This window comes from Alternaria arbusti, assembly GCF_024043155.1.
Source record: "Alternaria arbusti strain BMP 1465 chromosome Unknown scaffold_21, whole genome shotgun sequence".
NCBI classification, from domain to species: Eukaryota; Fungi; Ascomycota; class Dothideomycetes; order Pleosporales; family Pleosporaceae; genus Alternaria; species Alternaria arbusti.
This window is the reverse complement of record NW_026249961.1, coordinates 305,991-319,190: the sequence shown is the minus strand read 5'-3', so window position 1 is coordinate 319,190 and position 13,200 is coordinate 305,991. Positions and strand designations below refer to the sequence as shown.

General features: G+C 53.8%; 2 protein-coding genes across 2 annotated transcripts; both read left to right on the top strand.

The window, feature by feature from the left end:
- Window positions 1-2,454: 2,454 nt before the first annotated feature.
- On the top strand, window positions 2,455-4,198 carry J4E86_010356 (uncharacterized protein; the record flags this gene model as incomplete). The annotated part of the gene is made up of 6 exons (XM_051450855.1): window positions 2,455-2,570; window positions 2,627-2,660; window positions 2,713-2,913; window positions 2,967-3,021; window positions 3,069-3,302; window positions 3,354-4,198. 6 exons carry the CDS (start codon window positions 2,455-2,457, stop codon window positions 4,196-4,198), a joined length of 1,485 nt encoding a protein of 494 aa, XP_051298048.1.
- Window positions 4,199-6,959: 2,761 nt separating this feature from the next.
- J4E86_010355 (uncharacterized protein) lies at window positions 6,960-13,197 on the top strand (the record flags this gene model as incomplete). The annotated part of the gene is made up of 5 exons (XM_051450854.1): window positions 6,960-7,538; window positions 7,777-8,052; window positions 8,102-8,188; window positions 8,646-8,751; window positions 8,810-13,197. The coding sequence occupies 5 exons, from the start codon at window positions 6,960-6,962 to the stop codon at window positions 13,195-13,197; spliced, it is 5,436 nt and encodes a 1,811-aa protein (XP_051298047.1).
- Window positions 13,198-13,200: the final 3 nt, after the last annotated feature.

Here is a 13,200-nt window from a genome sequence, read left to right as displayed (position 1 = left end):
GTTGCATTCAACGACCGAAACTCCGCTCACAACAAACCACGTCACCATGTCTCTCGAGAACCTTCTTCCGCTAGGTGCGTCTCTGTCCGACCGGGTGTCTGTTCATGACTAAATTACTGCAGAGCTCATCGACAAGTGCGTGGGTTCGCAGATCTGGGTCATCATGAACGGTGGTAAGGAATTCACTGGAAAGCTAGTGGGTTTCGATGACTACGTCAGTAAGTACATATGGGAAATCGGGAGATGGAACTATTCTAACAGACACAGACATGGTGTTGGAGAATGTGACGGAGATGTGCGTGCTTCCAAGGTTCTTTGCAGGTTTGGCATGGACAGGTCCGACTGACGCGACGGCAGTGACCCAGCCGAGGGGAACGTCGAGCTGCCCAAAATCCTACTGAACGGCAATAACATTTGCATGGTATGAAACAGGCTGTTTCGTTTGGCGCCATTACTGACAGCTCCAGATGGTGCCGGGAGGCGATGGGCAAACTGTACTGGAGGACGAGTAGGGCCGATGCGAAGCAGCATCGTATGATTTCAAACCACATTGCGACAACGACGACACGGCCACGACTGCGGTTGGTGCGCCTAGCCCGGCATGGTCTGTTACCGAGAAACACGGCGACGTCAGTAAAAGGGTGACGAGCCGTCGGTCGCGATGGTCACGCTGGGAGAGATTCGAGGCGATTTTGATGACACGCGCAGGGTCTAGAATGCCATGACCTTGGACCTTGAGATGAGACATAGCGCAATGGAATATCATGGATGTGCATGTGCCCGCCTGTCATGTCACGTGCGTGCTGTGGCCAAGAAATCTTGGAAGCAACGTTCCGCTCCGCTGGCGATGACGCTTGGGCGGAAGTGGATGCCCAGGGGCCCTGTCCGCCCCTGGCAGCACAGCGATCGGCCAGCTGGAGCCATGACTGCTACAGTGACCTACTGGCAAAACTTGGAACTGTTCAGAGAAGGGGGACGATGGGCTACAGGGCGTCGCCGCGTGCTGAGCGACTGGATCCAGAATTTTCCATCGCCGATGCAGCCCGTCCCGGGCTTTGAAGGGTCTGCTGTTCGTTCGTACACGACGCCGCCAGCTGCGTCGCATCGCAGATCGAGTGTCTGGTAGTCGCTTAGCTGACGTCGCGAGGCCGCCTGTTCGGCTATACAGCGGTGTTTGCAATGGCAATAGCCATGCCATCATGGCTTCAACATGACGCAAGGCACCTGCGCTGCACTGTGGCAAGTCTCTGACAGCCTGGCGCACGGCACGAGCTGCGATGGGCATCTGGGAGTTTCCATGGTTGTTACGAGATTGCAATTACGGTCAGCGTGTATTGGCAGCGCACATGGCAGCCCAGGACGTCGCCGGCTCATGCGAACCGGCCCTACTGTAGGTACCGGCGTTTCGTCGATCGTGCCTCTGCGTGAGATGTTCTGTAGACTTGACAGCATCACCCGCTGCCCGCACGCCTTGCAGCCTATCAGCCCACGTCATCGTCAGGACAAGATTCCGCATCAGTGAGCTCCCCGTCCGGAAGACGTGGCTGGAGCGTTCGCTCGCACCGTGGCCCCCCTGGCCGCCCTCTGCCTGTCTGTTCCGCCGATCGCCTGCTCTGATCTCAAGAGCCCTGGCCTAGGTGTTGCTGCACAGTCACACGTCCTTATTTTCTGGCTCCCAGACTCTTGTTTTCGCAAACCCCATCGTCCCATCATCAGCGTCATCCCTCGTCCACGCCGTCTGCTTCTGCTCCGCCCCTGCGCCAATTGCAAGCCCGCAATGATTGCGCCGAATCCTGCCTACTGCTAGCCCTGTCCCTCTGCCCTGGGCCTACTCCTGCACCGCTCTCGCCCGGAACTGCCTGCTCTCACCGCAAACCCAGGCCTCGTGCGACTCTGCTCAGCGCGCACCACCGCTTGGGACGCGCCAAATGAGCTCCGGCCGCTTGCTGACTCTCGACGGCCGTTGTCCTGGCCGCGTATCTACTAGACTGCGTCCGCTGTCTTCACCACTACAGTAGCCGAGACGCTCCCTCCCTGCCCCTACCACAGCATAATCACAGAATTCTGCTGATCGGTCCGGGACCCACCTACCCCAAACCCAACGTTAGGCGCCACCACATATGGATGCACCTTAGTCGTTGACTGCTCCTTCTCTTGCTCTTCTCTGCGCATCTGCGCCCTGCAACACTTTGACCCCTACGCGGATTTTCGTTACGAGTCGATCCGCCACACTCGTGCCGCACCAATCACATAGCCACCCCACGACCTAGGCATTTCCTATTTGATCCCTGTACACTAGTTCCGCCATACTCGAGCCCGCTCGATCACGCTCGATTCCCACCCCATTCACTAGTGCTCTAATATCTACGACACACCAAGTCCTCTCTGGCCCGCGCTGTTCGAGAGTTGGTCGCTACACCACACCACCCAGTCCACGCGCTCACGCCCTCCTACATGAGCGACTTGAGAGAACGTCTCGCGCGATTGGGACTGTCCCAGTACCACGAAGTGTTCACAGCCGAAGGCTTCGACACTTGGGAGACTGTGCTCGACATTACAGAATCAGACTTGTGCGCATTTGCTCCACCCCTACCTACCCAAGCCGCCCCTGCTTACTATTCCGTAGAAGTTCCCTCAACGTCAAGCTTGGCCATCGTCGGGTACGTCACTATCCTGCGACGTTACCACTAGCAACAACTGATCTCTTCGTAGAAACTTCAACGGGCCATCGCCGAGTCGCGCGGACAGTCTTCGGATAGGCCTCTGCCCATCAATCTTGCACGAGCTGGAAGCACTGCCGGCTCATATCGCAGTGACGACTCGGGGCCAGAGAGTAAAAGCAAGCAGCCAGAGCCTACCAATACCGCACCGAATGGAACAGGGGCCAAGCGGAAGTACCGTCGACATCCCAAGGTAGCCCACTCTGCAGATCCCGTCTGTCGTGCAACGTTGCTAACCCAACGCAGCCTGATGAACATGCACCAGAACGTCCACCCTCCGCTTACGTCATATTCTCCAATCGTAAGTCTGGTGTCTGGTCCAACGTGAACACGACTAATTCGCAGCAGAGGTGCGAGAGTCACTCAAGGGACAAGATCTTACTTTCACCGAGATTGCCAAGGTAGTCGGTGAGAAATGGCAAGTCTTGCCTGCCGAGGAGCGCGAAGGTTGCGAACGACAGGCCAACGGTGCCAAAGAGAAGTACTATGCAGAGCTGGCTGAGTACAAGAAGACGCCGCATTTCGAGGCGTACCAAAAGTATCTCGAAGAGTTCAAGTCGAAGCACTCAGTGCCCACTAAAGGTCTGTCCACAGCTTCCGTCGCCATGCACCACAACGTATTGACATGTGTAGAAGGTAAACGCTCAAAGCTCGAAACCGAAACCAGCACTTCAACACGAGGAGGTAGCAATGAACAGGCCGACCCCCCAGCAAACAGAAGATTGAGTTCTATTCAGTCCGATGCCCAAGCAGCATTACAACAGAAATCGGATTCCACTCAACCTATCCCCCCTTCACGGCTTCCACCTGGCCCAGTCTACGCTTCGAACTCAACATCGCCGGCCAACATTCCCCTTTCTGGCTTCAATTCCCCCCGTTCGGGCGAACAATTCTCCCCCACCTCCGCATCTCCACGGACCACGGTCTTGCAAAGAGATGGCGGTCTCTACGACACGTCCGTACCCAATTCCATTCGAGATACGAGGATCCCCTTCGATGCCAATCCGTACCATCAGCCTTCTGCGTACAACCTGGACCTCCACCAAAAGATTGCATCGACGCCACCACCTCCATATCCCCACCCAAATCACTATCAGGTGCCAAACGATATGCTTTCTCGCAGGACTCCGCGCGACTCCGCGCGACTCCCCCCGCTCAGTCACGAAGATACGACATTGTCGTCTGAGAGTGGTCACAGCAATCAAGGATCTCAAGGGTACACCTTGTCGGCTTATCCTGGACAGACATTACCTGCAGATCCGAGTAAGACGATGCGCATGCTTCCCCAGCCAGTGCCCAGTATAGCACCCCTAGCCTCGCCACTGGATCGGCCGATGCCGCCCATGCCATCATCACACCTCTCGCATAATCCTCACGACTATCGTAACCAGGGATCACTTGCGGTCCTCGTAAGAGCAGGGGAACTGGCATCAAGAGCAGCGGACGACGACATGGTCGAGACCGAAAACTCACCTTGATTCTTTTTTTTTGAACGCTATACCAATGTTACAGTACATGATTCGGCATGAGCAGTCCGCATGGCCCGTTCCAGTGGGCAGTGCATACCGTATGCGACCACAAGCTGTTTCGCTGCGAGACGTCAGTACCGACATGACTGCCATGCGTGTACCGCGCATCAGCCATATGAGCACGCGCGGGGACGCTTTACGTTTTCGTTTGTTATTTGCTATTTCGAGATGATACCCCAACGCAACCAGTCCACTTATCGGCCTATCGAATACCAAGTGATTATACAGAGGATGGATCCCTACCTCAAGGATTGAAGTGTTGGAGATGAACTACGGGCCCTTCTAAGTCCGCAACGCACGCGCCGTTCGGATGAAATCTACGTGCATACAGAGAGCCTGTCCTGGCATGGTAGAGTTCACGAAGGCTCAGCCTCCACGGTTAATGCCGTGAGGAGCACGAATTTCTGCATGTGGAGCGTGTATGCAAGGACAAAGAAGGCGTGTAGGATGTACATAGGAAATCTAGATCTTTTCGCTTGAATGACACTGCCTAATCATTTCGAACACTTGAACATGTGCAGCTGGTCTAAACGGCAGTCTGGATTATTCCGTCAACTGCATGATGTGGTGTGATTGGCAGTCAGTCTTGTCTGGGATCAAGAAGCGCATCCGTCGTGCAAGGCGGTAACAATGTTCGCATACGGCGGATTCAATAGCGCCCAATGGAAAGCATGCACCCGATAGCAGCTAACTCGCTACTGCTGCCTGCAACCAGAGCTAGGAGTACAGTACATATGCGTAAGTGGATCTTCCTCGGTCAATTGGCCCGAGCGACATCGAGATCATGCGCTTGGCGTGGCGTGTTGAGTGGATTTTGGGGGATTTATCCATGTCTGCCAACATCGAGGATTTGGCATGCTAGTCTGGCACCGCATGGCCAGGGTTTGAGCAAACCCACAGCAATCACGTGGCAGATGCTACGATGTCCCGCGACAATACAAATCGTCGGTATTTTATGCCGGCGCGCTCGCAGATCAACGGCAAGCCGAGTCAATGGAGTAAGCCCACCCACACACACCACAAGCCTCCCGACATGGCAGGCAGGACCCCCAATCTGCAATAAGAGCAAGTCCCACAAACGCATTTGTCGATGTTCGTTCGCAAGGGCGCTCGCTCGGATACAGGGTCGATCACAAGGACCCTAGTCTGTCCGTCTGCCGCGTACAGCGCTCTGCATGGCCCCCGCGGCATTAGCCCTTCCACGGAGTAAGACAATACATGTTCCGATATTTCACCATGAGAAAACAGCTGATTTGTGTTGCCTGATTCTCGCATCCGCATGCATCCTGACATGGTAAAATTAGCGTTTCGGCACATCGTTTCGAAAGGGCAAAGATAAAGCGCAAGGGTGTACTAGACATCTGTGCATTATGCAGGTGCTGTGGAGTAAACAAGTTGCAGCTCGACTGACCAGTCAAAGTTAGTCGAGCCAGATATTTGGAACGAGGGATCATGCCATTGCCGCGAAAGAGGGTCCTGCCACTGCAGACACAGACGTTGGTTGCGGGCTCCGTGGAGCAGTTGTTCTGATCATTGTGACGCCCGCGGAGCGTCAACAGGACAGGTCGGCAGCCGAGTTGGTCTGGATCGGCATGCTGGACTGGAAATCGGCCCGCATCTACACACTTTCTTCATTTTGCTCTCATCTTGATGATATGGTTACATCAACTGGCATAGGGTTGCTTTTCTTGCTTCACGTGTTGATTGTGTAGGTATGCTTGGACCGCTGTCCCGAACTCGTGCATCGCTGCAGGTTTCCAGATTCTGCAGATGATCACACCCAAAGGCATCAAAGGCATGTCGAGGAAGACTCGCTTCGGTACCTGGGTTCACACACCACCCTTTAATGCGTCGGGTTCGCAGGAGTTGACCTTCTCGGCGCTGTACCCGACGTACCTATCTAGGTAGGCCCTCTACAAGCGCTTGTGATACTCGACGAGTACAAGGAAGACTCTCAGAGCACCAGGTAGCAGTGTTCTTGTGCTACTAGCATAGATAGAAAGGAGGACCCGTCGTACTTCTTGATTTGCCGAGCACTGGACCCGTAACTTGCGTGTCACTGGCATGTATTTCGCAAAACGCGAAGCCCAATTTTCATCCTAGTTTCGAGTTACGTGCAATCAGATTTCGTATTTCTTTCAGCTAGTATGTAGTTCATGGCAAACGCTTCTAAGGTTGCTGCTTCAGCTAGCACATCGTAGTGTCACACAGGCAGGAACGAGCCAATCAGGGCCATATCTACCCTTGTCGATCTCCCGTTCCAGTGCAACGACTCCATCTCTATCATCACGTCCACCATCTGGCTTCTGCTTGGCATTCATCGATTTGCCTCTATACTGCACTAAAACCTCTGTGCACACACTTCTACGCAATTCTAGACCATCGCTGTACGTCCCGAGGTCTGAAATTGGCGTGTCAGACCAGTCACACGGATCACATTCGCCACAAATCTTCCTTGCAGGAAGCCTGTGGCTTCCCGAAATATGTACGTAAAAAGGCGCAGTGACTGGGGTGTAACAATGCTAACTACTGTGTTGGTAGCCGGGTCACCTACTCGCTGTCCTACACTAGTTCTTGCATTGCAGTGGTCTAGACCTTCGACGCACCTGTTCTGTCAGCCACCAAGCAGCTATAGCTATCCCGCTTCGATTACCTGTTGTAGCTCATTGCATATTTCCAAGAGTTCCGCTCCGCTACTTGAATCGCCACCATGACTGAGCCTGTCGAAGTCAGAGATTCCGCTCAGTCCAAGCCAATGCAATCCCAGAACGACCTTGGCGAGGAAGTTGGTACACATCCGACACCTGGTAACACTACTATCTCTCCTACATCAGGATCAGCTCGCAAATATCTGACCTTGGGGCCTTTGAAGAAACTCGATCTGCCTCATCATCCGTCGTATGATAATGCTAGTTCAGATCATCATGTCACTTTAGCCCAGTTCCTCGACAATATTCTCAACGAGGTACAAAGAATCAACTTTGACGAAGGGTTCGAGAAGCGTGGAACCTGGAGCCCCGACAATGGACATGTGATGATGCCGCCACTGAATGCTACAGGGAGCAGCGATATGGTTCCAGTCCCAGTCTCGGTCGAGAAGCGCATCAAATGCTTGAATCAAGCCAGTTGGATGGCTAGAACCTCTACCCACAGCAACGATCATGTCAAATTCTCCGAGTTGGGCGATCTTTTGGCGAAAGATCACAGCCGCAACGAAGCTGCATATACCCCGAGTGTTTTCGATGCTGTTGAGCTATTGAGGTGGGATCCTGAAGAAGCGTTGAGAGCAGTGAGTCACCACGAGGGGATTCATAGTGTGGAAATATTTAGTGAGCGCTTTCTTGTGCAAGCTACATGACAGTGTGCACCGTTGCTGACACATTTTAGTATCCCAGATGTTCCATATGATGCCCAAGGTAGCCGGGCTGAGTCTACTACAAGATCGTGTGTTTCATGCATTGATAGTTACGATGAACACTCACAAAGCAGAGAGTCTCTCTGACCTCGCTTCGTCTTTTACTGTTCAGCTTCCAATTGATTATGCATCATTTGGCGATGTCAAGATCATGCAAGAGAGGAGTCGGATGGAAACGAAAGGATCTTCGCAACTCTACCGGTTTCCGTCGGACACAGGGTCAGGCGCAACACCTGACGCGAACCAGAAGCAGCGACAGGGAAAGAAGCTGACAGAAGGAACCTACGTCTCGTTGGAGAGACTGATTGGCGCATCGAAAACACGTGTCGATGGGGATGCTGCGCAGCAAGCAGAGTCGCCCGATAGCGACCGTCATCGTTGGGATATGGTAAGTTTCATACTTCGCATTCAAGTTTAATGTTGTTAACATGGCGCAGATGACTTTGAGCACGGCGGGGGGCATGACGAAAAAGGCACCAAAGGGTATCCAGCAGAAGGAAACATTGGAGGCCATCGCGATGGACGTGGAGTATGTTCTGTCGTATATCGCGGATCAAAGACGGAAGAGCAGGACTTGAATGGTGATGATCGCTGTGAAGGAAATCATGTCACAAGCGCCCGGGCGGGGACGAACCGCGGCGTGCAGATCATCGCGTGGCTGTGACACCATTCCACTTTCTGCACACTTGGACTTCAGCTTTCAGCCTTACGCTGGGGAGACGAGGCCCAGCTTGATGTATCTCAGTATTACCTTTTTGTACTTAATACCTTCATCAATGTCATGCGATACACCGCAATTGCCTCCGTGATCGCATTCCAGCGCGTGCCGTCCATGTGCATGTCACACTCGTGGAGAGCCTATTAATACACACAGGCACTTCAGCTGGCATCTCGAGCCCACACTCCCGACGAAAACGATCCGCTATCTCGCGCGACACATACAATCGTCGGTAACGCGACAAGACGACGCGCGCGATGCAGAACTACGGGCAAGCACCAGGATACCAGCGGCCAGGCAGCACGACGGGCTTCACAGGCCAGCAGGGCGCCCCTCCACCAGTCCCGCCACCGCCGCCTGGATATGGAGGTATGTTGATGCACGATAGCACACAGTTCCAGAGCGAGGCACTGACACGATGGTACAGCTTCCCAGGGATACCAAACGTCCGCTCCCCCAGCCCACGGTCAATGGGCTGCGCCCACGCCGACACACACATCGAATCCATGGAATCAATCGCAACAGCAGGTAGCCGCAGGATATAATCCGGGCACGTATGGCACCATGCCAGGGGCGCAGCATCAGTCATACCCTCCTCAGCAACAAGAGCAACCTCCCCCACCTCCACCCAAACCCTACGGCTTCGCAGCGGCGGTCCAACGGCACGAACAACAACAACAGCAGCAGCAGCAGCAGCAGCAGCAGAACTGGTCACAGCAATCGCAACCAGGCAACGGCTTTGCACCTCATACGCAGCAGGGAGGATATCCGGTGCAAGCAACACCACAACAGCCATATCACCACGCAGCCCCTCCCCCGCCTTCAACCACTCCGGGCGCAACATACTTCCAGTCTTCGCAGGGAGGGAGACCCAGCTCCATTTATGGGGCAGGCCATGTCAGCTCATACCCACCAGTAGGGTCACAGCAACCTACTGCAATTGACAACCAGAGCGCGCAGCAGCCGGCATACACACAACAAGCTGCACAACCGTACACGTCTTCAAATTCGAATCCAACACCCGGTGCATACGTTTCTCCCCCGCCAGAAGCTCCTTCGTGGCAGCAGGCACAGCATGCGCCGCCTCAAGGCGGCATGAACACTTTCACCCATGCTACACCACATGCAGACACACCTACCTATGCACAGGAGCATCAGAATATACAGCAGCAGCCACCGCCTTTGCCTCCACGGCATGGCCAACAGGCTGTCCCTCCCCAGAACCATCACCAACCTCATTATGATCATTCAACGCCCGTCCAATACAATCCGCAATCGCAGATACCCAATCAGTACCAGCAGTCGTCAGGTCAATTCCCATCACCGCAGCAGCATCATTATCAGCAACCATCGGTTGGACAGCCCTCATATCCCCAAGCACCGTCGCAACAACCACCCGCACCGACGGTCTATGGACAATCTGTGTACGACCAACAAGGACAGCCTTCTCCACAACAATTTCGCCCTCAGGACTCATGGCAGTCTGCATCTCCAGCTCCCGAGCCTAGCTATGAATATAATCGACCGCAGGCATACGAGTCTCAGCTACCACCCTCGCAACCAGGGTACCAAGCGCAAGAACCAGCTCCACCGCAGCAGTATTCCCAGATCTCGTACCAGGAGGGCCAAGAAACAAAGCCACACAATCGAATCGATACTGCTGGGTCGAACTTCTACCATCAACCAAGCCCGCAGAGTCAGCCTGTGTCTCCGATATCGAATCGGCCTAGTGTGAGCTCTGCCTCTGGCTACCATCCTATCTCTGGGCGCACCGACTCGGTGAGTTCGATAGCTTTGGCCAACCTCTACGCACAACGCGCAGACAATAAGACATCTTCACCAAAACCGCCAGAGTCGAGACTACCCGCGTCACCTCCACCCAGAGATGACAAGTCCAAGTTTAGTGTTCTGGCTGCCGGTGCACCTTCTGATTGGGAACACCTAGGTGGCAGTGAGGAGATTGACGATGAAGAGCTCTTTGGTGCAAAGAAAGAAGATAAGAAAAGCGACAGTACTCAACCGGAAAGCATTGAGCTGCCCGCTTACGTTCCGCCTCCCCCATCGACGCATGGGTTCCCCAGTCCTGCTGTGCGTCCTGCACACGTGAGTTCGAGCGAATGGGATGAAGGCTTTACACCCACACCGCCGTCTGTAGCAACAGGACTTGCTGGACGTCAAGATTCCCAGTCATCAGATCAAGGGTTCATCGTCGGAGATGCAATTGTCGCGCCCTTACGGACTACTCCCAAACCCATACAGGGCACGAAACCCCCTCATCAGCCTGCTGCGTTGATGACTGGGACTGGCTCCGCAGAGGGTGGATGGGATACGTCGCAACACACACCTACCCAACCGAAGCATCTTTTTGGGTCACAAACCAGTAATGAATCCACCGGCGTGGTATCCTCCAGCTACGACTATGCTATAGAACTGAAAGAGAAGGACGACCTTATCAACCAATTACGCGCAGATATGGAACGGGAGAAGAAGGAGAAGGATGATGTTCTCCAACAGTTACACATAGATACAGAGCGGGAAAAGGCCGTACTACAAGCAAAGATCGATGAACTTGAAGCTAGCAGCCAGAAAGTCGTGTCTGAGTACGAAGCTAAGAAAGCCCACAGCACGAGCGAGATGGACGTGTTACGTGCACAGATTGAGACTATGAGAATCACCACAGACCAAGCTAGCGTCAATTATGACGCTATGGTGAAGGAGAAGAACACGGCGATTGACATTTTGAAAGAAGATGTGGAAGGGAAGGACCACAATATTGAGGAGCGTGATAGTTCTGTCACTGAACTAAAGCGCCAACTTGAAGCCGAAAAGGCGAAAGAACCGCCGAAACCCACAGCTGCTGATCTGATACCGGACCTTGATCCGTGGTATATTGGCTCGTTAGAGCGATACATAGCCATGCTTCGTAGTGAGGCCGCGGAACCGCAAGTCGAGGAGAAGGTCAAGATTTTCAAGGCGTTCATGAAAGTCGAGTCTGCCATGCGGGCCATCGTCTCCCTTGATACCTCAACACAAACAGTTCCAGTGGATCCAGAGGTACCACACCAACCAGAGCAAGCTGCTCGCTCTCGTGCAACCTCAAACATCTCCACTAAGAGACAGGATCTGAACATCCAGGTACCGCAGGAGGCGGAATTTGACGACTTCGAATATAGTCCTGGCGGTCGACCTATCTTGGCGCGGCAAACCACGATTCCGCCTACTGAAAACTACCAGGGTGTTCCAAGAGCGCCTCCTTCGGTGCAATCAACAACGATCCTAACTCCGACAAGCTCCATTGATGATGATACGAACAAGACGCCAGTGCAATCTCCACCTGAAGAGCAGGTGCAACACCAATACAAGGCATATGTCCCACCTGCTAGCATGTCAGTTGACCCTGCTCCATTGAGACACAGACCAACAATGTCCTTTTCCAATACGCCAGGAGTAACTTCACCGCCAGGCCGTAGCAACAGTAAGGGGCACGATGAGATATTCTTCGGAGCTCATCAACCGACTGCTCAGACGCCTGCCTCCCGGCCTTCCAGTAGCGAAGCAGACGTCCCTTTGCCAGCGCCATTGAAGCTGACACCGCGCCGTCCGATCTCAACTGCACCAACGAAAGAAAATCCGAACAGAGTGCTGAAGGAACTAGTATCCAAAAAGGAGCAATCCGGCCTTCCAAATCACCGAGTTCAGGATATAAGGGCTAGGCTCGTTGACATAGGACCCAAAGCCAGCGCCGCCGAAGAAATTACGAAGACATGGGAGAAATCTGCATCTCTGAGTCGCCGCAAAAAGGACGACGCCCGTCGCAAGCGTCAAGAAGAAAACGAGGAGCACAACGATGATCTATTCAACAACAACGAGATCTCGTACGCGGAGATGAATCAGCTCGAGGAAGAGTTCAAGCAGAAGGAGGGAGAGCTCAAAGCGCAAGAGGACAAAGAGGAATATCGTGACTATGTGGAAACCGTATTCGACCCCATCTTCACCGGGCTACATGGCGAGATTAAAGCGTTCATGGACTTGCACGTCGAAGCTAAGCGCCTACTACCATCTTCCGTCGCTGGACTCAAGAGCATGGAGGAAACCGATACTCCAAGCACAAAAGACTGTTTCGAGCTCCTGAAAGACATCCACGAGCAAGTGGAACAGAGACACGATGGTGTCGTACAACTCGTTGCAGAGCGCGATAGACGCTACAAGAAAACGGAGACACAACCTCTGTACGCCGCTGGCAACATCAGCCAGATGAAAACCGTGGAGAAACACTACGACAACGCTGAGAAGCAAGCTGTGTTCAAAGCTAAGCGCGAGAAGGCGGAGCGTGTAGGCGAGCTTGTCCGCCTTGTCGGAGACATGGTTGTCAATGCAGTCAGCACTGAGCAAAAAGAAATTGACCACATCGTTGCAGCTATCAAGGACCTTGAGGATGGCAGCGGTGATCCAGCGGTCCTCGATGATGCACGCACCGCTCTTAAGGCTCTGAAGGAATCGTCCAAGGCGCTCCTCTCCCTTTTCAACGCGCTGGAAATTGAATCCAACAACGCCGACATCGACGCGGAGATTGCGCAAGTGACAGCCGATGGTGCAGATCCAGCGCGCATACGCGAATTGGAGGCTGAGAAGAGGGAAGCAGAGAAGGACTTGTTGGAGGAGTTTCAAAGGAGGGTTAGTGTGCTGGATAGCGATGAGGCTGAAATCGGAGAGTTGGTGCAGGGGAAGATGGGAAAGAGTAGCGAGGACGCAGAGAAGGAAAATCGATTACGAATGGCGCTAGAGGAAGCGAAGAGGCGGAATGGTCATGCCTGATGA